The following is a 7,721-nucleotide window of genomic DNA, read 5'->3' on the forward strand; positions in this document are numbered from 1 at the left end:
GGAAGTCCCTAAAAACCTTGGTAGGCATCTGCTTTCATGACTGAGATGTAATAATAACATGATGTACCTTCCAACTAGTACAACTGGAACAGTTGCCTTCATAGCTGGACTAGGAAATTAAGCAAGTGTGACAGAGGTGATGTCTCTGTTTGGGGTGGAGAAATGATGAGATAAATCAGATTCATGATGCCTGCTCATGACAACCAAGTCACATTTCCTCTGTATCTGATTAATTTCTGCTTGTGCAAGATGCAACTGTATCATCATATTTTAAAATAAAAGAGAAGGGGTGACTTGAGGCACACTCTACCTTGCCATTCAATATGAAGGTGCAATAAGGATGTGTAATGCCTGAATAACATAGAAAGGCACTAATACTTGTATTTTTGTTTACTAAGAGTAGGTTAACTTCACGCTCAGAAACGTTAGATCATGACTTTAATCCTACATGAGACATGTCAAATTCCAAAAGATTTGAAGATAATGGGGTGCATGATAGGTTTGGGGTGGTTTCTGTTGGGTTTTGGCTGGGGTTTTTTTTTCCTTCTTAGAGAAGCTAGCATTTCTGCTCGGGGAATCCACACTGCTTTTGACATTCTTTTCTGTTCTGACTCACTATGTGCCACTATGAATGCAAGGAAGTCACTCTTACCATCCTTCCCTTCCCCCACTCCCCCACCCCGTTAAGTATATCTGTGTATTTTACCATATACAGGGGGAAAGTGCCAAAAAAATTAGAGGCTATATTCTCAACTGAAATTGGTCAAAATCTCACAGAACTTAGCACTGGAACATTCAAAATACATGAAGACACAAAGGCGTTCAGAGACTTCTTCCCAGTGAAGTTTCTTAGGAGGGGAACTAGCTTTGCCTGTGAATTACCAAATATCCCTGACATAAAAACCTCCCATTCAAACACTTTATGACGAAGTTTATACAGGTGTAAAATTAGGAAAACACTTATAATGCCCGTGCTAATTACACTGCTGTTCAGCAGTAGTTCTGCAGTTATATCACTTTTCATATTTGCTTGTATTTTTCCAAGGGCCCACTGGTCTGTCAGGTGAGGTGGCTGGCATGTTAAAGCAGAACTGTAAAGTTGAGGAGCTTTTCCATCTGCCAAAATTACTCTGAACCTTGTGTGGCCACTTACATCAGGGTGAGATGCTACCAATCTGGTTGCATTCTGTGCCTGCTCTGTATGGATACAGAGAATTCCCCAAATGCTGAGAAATCGGAGCATTCAGAAGCAAAAAGAGATTGGTGCACAGCATAGAGAAATCTGGGAGAAGGCAGAAGTGGGGATGGACCTCCTAGTTTCTGAGCTCCAAAGAGAAGGAATCATGAATTATCACCAGTAATGGAGATGCAGAGTAAAAGAAGGAGATGCAATGTGGAGGAAAGTAAGAAAGATAAAGGGAAATGTAGGTCACAGAGGGGTTTGAATTAGATTGTCATGGTGGCCAAACCCTTCAAATCAATCTATGGTTGGAAAACTTGTGCATCTGCTGGAGTGATTTCGCCAGTGAGAGAAGTTCATGTTTTTCTGGTTTGGGCATGTGGTCAGAGCATGAGGAGCTGAAAACGCAGAAAAAACTTCCCTAGAAAGCCGGGGAAATTATAATGGCAATCAGCTCCAGCATATCTCGGTGGGGAGGGAGACCATCGGTGGCTGGACCAGTCTTCAGCAGAGGACAGGGCAGAGGCTGGCACAAACACAGAGGGCTCCTCCCGTGGAACCTCCCGGTGTGCTGAGGGACTGGCAGGATCCCCACTTTAGCCTGCTGCCCTCCTGCCTCTCCCAGCTCCCTCCAGCCTCTGCTCCGAAACCAGCGGGCACGGTGTGCCGAAGGGGAGAGGCAGCCCCAAATATCTAGAGGGACGATGCCAGGAGGATGGAGACAGGCTTTTTTCGGTGGTGCCAACTATTAGGACACGAGCCAACAGGCAGAACATGATGCACAGGAAGTTTCGCCGGAAAATGAGGAAGAACTTTACTGCTCGGGTAACCGAGCATTGGAATAGGCTGCCCAGAGTGCTTGTGGAGTCTCCTTCATTGGAGATACTCAACCACTGTCTGGACACAATCCTGTGCCGTGTGCTCTGGGATGTCGCTGCTTGTGCAGGGAGGTTGGACCAGATGAGCCACTGTGGTGCCTTCCAACCTTGCGCGTTCTGTGATTCTGTGAGAGGCGCCTCGGCTCCCCGACCGGCGGGCACGGGGCGGAGGATGAGCGGCCCCCGCGCCGCCCGCCCTGCCCGTCCCGCCCCGGAGCGGGTCCGCCGGGCCCCGGCAGAGGGCGCCGAGCCGGGGCTGCTGCGGCTCCGGCTCCGGCTCCGCCTCCGGCGGGCGAGCGGCGGCGGGGGACGGCAGCGGCCCGGGCCCCGGCGGCCGCGGCACCCAGGTAACACCGCGGGCCGCCCCTCCGCCCGGGCCGGGCCGGGCCGGGCGCGCCGCGGCTCCCGGGTGGCGGGGCCGGGTCGCGGCGGCGGGCGGCAGCGGGCGGGCGGCGGGCCGGGCCGTGCGGCCTCCGGGGCAGCCGCCAGGGAAGGCGGGGCCGCACGGTCCCGCCGCCACCGAGCGGCCCGACGGCGGGTCAGGGGCCGGGCCGGGCCGGGCCGGGGGTGCCGGGCGAGGCTCTGCCCGGCCGAGGGCTCCAGCGAGGCGGAGAGGGCGCTTCCTGTGTGGGGCGGGCTCACGGCCTTCTCGGCCCGCTTGTACCCGCTGGTCAGCGCGGAACAAACTAAGGTCGAGTGCTAAAACGAAGGAATAATGTTTGTTTGCACGTCCAAATAACTGTTGGAATTTTCCCCCGAACTGAGGAGAAGGCAGATTCACGCCTGTGTCTTCTGCGATCGCTGTACCGTCCTACAATTCAAACTATATGTCATATATTTTAAGTTCACATATTTAGATACAAGAAAAAAGCCAGAGGAGGTGTGGTTATTTTTATTTGGCCAGTAATAGCCCTCATTGCTCAGGGCTTTTCTCTGAGCCACAAATACCGCCTCATTTCATATTTCGGCAGGGGTCATTGGGTGCGGGGAGACCATACTCTAATCTCTAATTTCTAAAGAAAACACTTTTCCGTGGATATGAGGTCACAGTAAAAGCCAGCGCAGCACCCAGCTAGTAGGGACTGTAAGTCAGTTTCTGAGAGGGTGGAAAGACATCTGGGGTGTTAGAGGAGTGTTTCCACCTGCATGTCCCAGGTTAGAGAGAGGAGCAGCAGCACCGGGGAGCTCCCATATGATCCTGCTGTGTCCGGTGTCACTCCTGGTGTCGCGCCTGTTGCGATACACAGAGCTGTGATATTTCTCCCGAGCACTACCACGGCGCCACTTCCCACTTGGAGGAACAGGGGGGGTCGTTGTTCAGCATTTTGCTATGCGGGAGTGTTGTGGTCCAAGCAGAAACTGAGGTTAAGCAGCTTTCGGCTTTTCTGGATTTGCTTGCTTGCAGTGTTCAGCAACTTGCTTGTATTGACAATGACTCATGATAAATAGAGATCACCCTGTGCTTTTTATGACACAGATAGCAGCGTTTCTGTGTATTTTGTGAATTGTATTTCAGATGTAGGGAGGAAAGTGCCACAAATGTGTTTGGACAGTCAATGCTGAACACCAGAAAAGGAATTACAAACGGAGTACTCTGCTGGGCTTTTCTGCGTTTGATTCTCGTTGTGTTTAGCTCCTTGTAGTTGGCCAGTGTGTGAGAAAGATCATAAAGCCACCTAAAGCCTTGTGCTTTCAGGTGATGCATTGCTGTATGGGGAACTGGATACTCATCATTTTTGTAGTAACTGTTATGCCATGTGTAGGGAAATCCTTCCAAGCCTTCAAAGCAGTTGCTCATTTTTATATAAGAATGTTTGTTTTATTTTAGGTTATGCTATGACTGGCTTCAGACTCCCCATCAGCACTTTCAGAAAACTAAATGTCTGGTTTGGACTGTGGGAGAAATTTCCCTCAAATAAACTGTATCCCACTTGGAGGAGAAGCTTATTCTGTAGCTGTCAAGCAAGCACAGTAAACTACAGAAGATGTTTCAGTTTCTCCCCAGTCAGACTCAGTGCACTAAGACTCTCTCCAGAGTATATCTCAGTACTTTCTCTGCGCAACAAAAGCAGCAAAAGCTCTAAAAGAAGCAGACAAAGCGTACAAGAGGAGGAGGAGGAAGAAGAGGAAGAAGATGAAAGTAATTTGGAAGATGAATTTGAAAATGACCCCAATGTAGTGAAAGATTACAAGGATCTTGAAAAAGTAGTGCAGTCTCTTCGATATGACGTGATCTTGAAAGCTGGTCTAGACATGGCAAGAAAGTAAGTACAGAAGAAACAACTTGGTAGTGAGAAAGATGTCATGCATCTAACATTTGACTTCTGATAACCTTTTATTGTTGGAATAACTCAGTATTTGTGGGGGATTTTTTTGTGTAGCTTTTTTGACCCTCTGCATGCATGTTTTGGATGTATGGATGTTCCTGTTTATTTCACCCTATCACCCTTGAAACAGCCTGCTTTTGCTTTTCCCTGTCTGCAGTATTTCTGAGATTGCTGAGGAGGCATTTTGTATCACTATTTATTTAAAATTAAGAAAATGCAGAATACTGTACTGAGTGATATGAAAAGGTCTAATTTGAGATTGAGGGAGTAAAATAATGCACTATTTAATGAATGGAGAAATAGGGGATGGTAAGTACAAGCTTCACAGGTCTACCAGGTAAATGTGCAGTCTATAAATGTATCACAGAGTTTGATCTAATGCAACCTTCAGAAGTCTGATATCACTATGTTGTTAGAACAGAATATTAGTATAACTTGGTCACTTACAAATTAATAAATTGGCTGGTGCAGGAAAGGAGACATTATTCATTCGATATTCAGGAGACAGATCTCTAGAAACAGCTTTTCTGGCACAGAGGAACTATATGCTATTATTTAATTTAATATCTGTGAAAGACCTTTTCTTTACTTTCAGTTTAAGTCTGTCCTAACCTCAAGTGAAGGTGTCCTTTACACACAAATTAGAGCTGTGGAAATGTGCCTTGCCCATGAATGGTGGTGTTGTGTTTCTGCAAAGAAACACTTGTATTTCTTCTACTGCACACTGTAACTGCAATAAAACCTTGTTTTTCTTCAGTAAAGTAGAAGATGCATTCTACAATAATGAACTCAGGCTGAACGGAGAAAAACTATGGAAGAAAAGTAGAACTGTAAGACTTTTATTTTTTTAATTTCTTTTTAATATAGCACAAGAAAATAGCTAAGGCATGACCTTCTCCCTCTAGATCACTCTGCAAAGGTGAATGCACAGCATTGCTAATACCACTTCCACCTTGGGGGGATGGTGTGACTATACTTCCCTGGGTAAAACATTATCCCCTAAGGCAGACAGGAAACTTGTGTGGTTGGAAAGTCAAATCTAAGACTGGAAGTCAAGGGAAGGCATCAAGGACAGAACACTTTAAGTTGTTGAAGGGAGCAATGATATGTATGCAAGGTTGATGGAGTAGGAATGATTAAATCTGAGATATTGGTGGAGCAGGCACATGATTAAAGAAAATAGGAAGTTTGATGATAGAAAGGGATTGAAACTGGGGTAGCTGAGGGAAGGTTGTTGTACCTGTAACAGAGCACACAGGACCACAGTTAGGAGAGATCCAGAAGGGTTACCAGACATGTACTTCTACCAACCCTTTCTTCATGTGAAGGTGATCGTCAGTGGTGGCTACTGTCATCCAAGGGCAATACGATGAGAAGTTTTGATTCCTGATCCCATAGAGTTAAGGCTGGTTTATGAGAGGTGTACTGCACCTGACCTTTGAGAGGAGCACAGGCAGTTGCTAAGCACTCTGTTCTTTGAAACACTTCAAACCGTTTAAAAGGCATGAGGAAGAACTTTGCATTTTGCTGTTTTGTGTCTGTGTTGATAGAAAAAGACTGGTGGGATGCACACTTCAGGAAAAAAAGACATACATGAAACTTTTTTCAGAGTTAGGTGTTGGTTGTATAACATGGAGGGTGAAGCTCTTGGCATGGAAGATCATGAGACATGTAATTGCGTATTGCCACAGCTTTCCTAGAAGTTTATAGCTGGAGGATCTATAATAGGTCTGGTATTGGCTGCCTTCCTCCTCTCCTGTGAGATAAGAATATTAAGTGGAAAGAAAGGAAGATTGCAGGGATTTGTTTTCCCCAGGGAATGTTTATAATCACTCATTTTCTCTTTCTGTTTCCAGGTGAAACTTGGAGACACACTGGATCTCATAATAGGTGAAGATAAACAAACAGGAACTGCTGTAGTTATGCGGGTAGTCTTAAAAAAATTATCGGACAAAACTGTAAGTGAAAAATACAAAGTCATTTTGAGGCGTTGGAAAAATTTAAAAGTGCCCAAACAGGATGTACTTAAGTAACAAGGGGTTGCATGTGGCAGCATAAGATTTTTGCAGAAAAACATATTTTTTTGTTAAATATGAATTTTGGTTGAACAAAATTACAGTACCCTTTTTTAAGGGCTTGTGTCAGAATGGTATCTTGCTCTGCTGCGTACATCAATAATCATGCAATAAAGCCTGTCACTTTTTGCTGTTAGCTTTGTTTTGTGGTACTGTAAGTTAAAAGATCCAACACTTACATTTCCAGGAAATTTCTTATAAATAATGAACCAATAAAGACTGATTTGATCACTATTTAATTGTTGTCTAATTTTGTTAATCAAAAAGGTTATATTAAAGCTGCCATCACGTCAAGCAAAATGCTTTCTTTGTTTCATCTCTATGTTCATGACATAGTTAGGGCTAAAGCCCTCAATTATGTAAAATCGCTTCCTTTTTAATTATTTAATCTTAATTAAAGGTTAACAGTACCAACTTTATGCTTACATATGCCGCTGCTATGCCAAGAATACAGCAGGATACTGATTGCAGTGGCATATTTCTAAGCAGGAAAACGTAATGGTGAGAGAATCCTAGAATCAGAATAGTGTATGTTGAAAAGACAAGACCATTGAGTCCAGCTGTTAACCCTGCACTGCCAAGCCCATCACTAAATTGTGTGCCACATCTACATGCCATTTAAATACCTCCAGAGATGGTGAGTCCACCACTTCCCTGGGCAGTCTGTTCCAATGTTTGACAACCCTTTCAGTGAAGAAATCTTTCCTCATGTTCAATCTAAAATTCACCTGGTGGAACTTGAGGCTCTTTCCTCTTGTCAAATCACTTGTTGTCTGGGAGAAAGAGACCATCCCCATTCCCCATCACTGTGGGCCCAGGCATGCAGACAGGCTTTTACCCAGTGAACAGTGCACCTGTCCAAGCCATAAGCAGCTAGTTTCTCAAAGAGAATGCTGTGGAAAATGTTGTCAAGAGCTTTACTAAGGTCCAAGTAGACAACATCCACAGCCTTTCCCTCATTGCTTAAGAAGGCCACTATCACAGATGGAGCTCATCTCCATCATGCTTGATCAAGCAGGACCTTCCCTTCACAGAGGTGTGTTGGCTGGGCCCAATCCCCTGGTTGTGCTGTGCATGCTGTACGATGTACTCAAGATTAATTATCTGCTCCATGACTTTCCCCAGCACTGAGGGCAGGCTGACAGGTCTCTAGCTTCCCAGATCCTCCTTCCAGCCCTTCTTCTAAATGGGCATCACACTGGCTGACCTCCAGTGACCTGGAGGCTCCATGGTGAAGCAGAACTGTGGGGAAATGATAGAA

At 45.5% G+C, this 7,721-nt stretch overlaps 1 protein-coding gene across 3 annotated transcripts; it reads left to right on the top strand.

Annotated features, from left to right (window-relative positions):
* Positions 1-2,255: 2,255 nt before the first annotated feature.
* On the top strand, positions 2,256-6,694 carry MTRES1 (mitochondrial transcription rescue factor 1). 3 transcript variants are annotated; one of them, XM_058836854.1, is made up of 4 exons: positions 2,256-2,405; positions 3,887-4,322; positions 5,143-5,215; positions 6,242-6,694. In XM_058836854.1, the coding sequence occupies exons 2-4, from the start codon at positions 3,895-3,897 to the stop codon at positions 6,416-6,418; spliced, it is 678 nt and encodes a 225-aa protein (XP_058692837.1). In that variant the 5' UTR covers positions 2,256-2,405; positions 3,887-3,894; the 3' UTR covers positions 6,419-6,694. The 3 variants fall into 3 exon arrangements, with proteins under 3 accessions (XP_058692837.1, XP_058692839.1, XP_058692838.1); XM_058836856.1 differs by lacking the exon at positions 2,256-2,405 and adding an exon at positions 2,599-2,749; XM_058836855.1 differs by lacking the exon at positions 2,256-2,405 and adding an exon at positions 3,212-3,422.
* Positions 6,695-7,721: the final 1,027 nt, after the last annotated feature.

This window comes from Poecile atricapillus, chromosome 3 (genome assembly GCF_030490865.1).
Source record: "Poecile atricapillus isolate bPoeAtr1 chromosome 3, bPoeAtr1.hap1, whole genome shotgun sequence".
Lineage (NCBI taxonomy): Eukaryota > Metazoa > Chordata > Aves > Passeriformes > Paridae > Poecile > Poecile atricapillus.

Coding starts and splice junctions, on each gene's coding strand:
- MTRES1 (XM_058836854.1), top strand. CDS start 3,895: ATGACTGGCTTCAGACTCCCCATCAGCACTTTCAGAAAACTAAATGTC. Junction 4,323..5,142: donor GGTCTAGACATGGCAAGAAA/GTAAGTACAGAA, acceptor GTTTTTCTTCAG/TAAAGTAGAAGATGCATTCT. Junction 5,216..6,241: donor TATGGAAGAAAAGTAGAACT/GTAAGACTTTTA, acceptor TTCTGTTTCCAG/GTGAAACTTGGAGACACACT.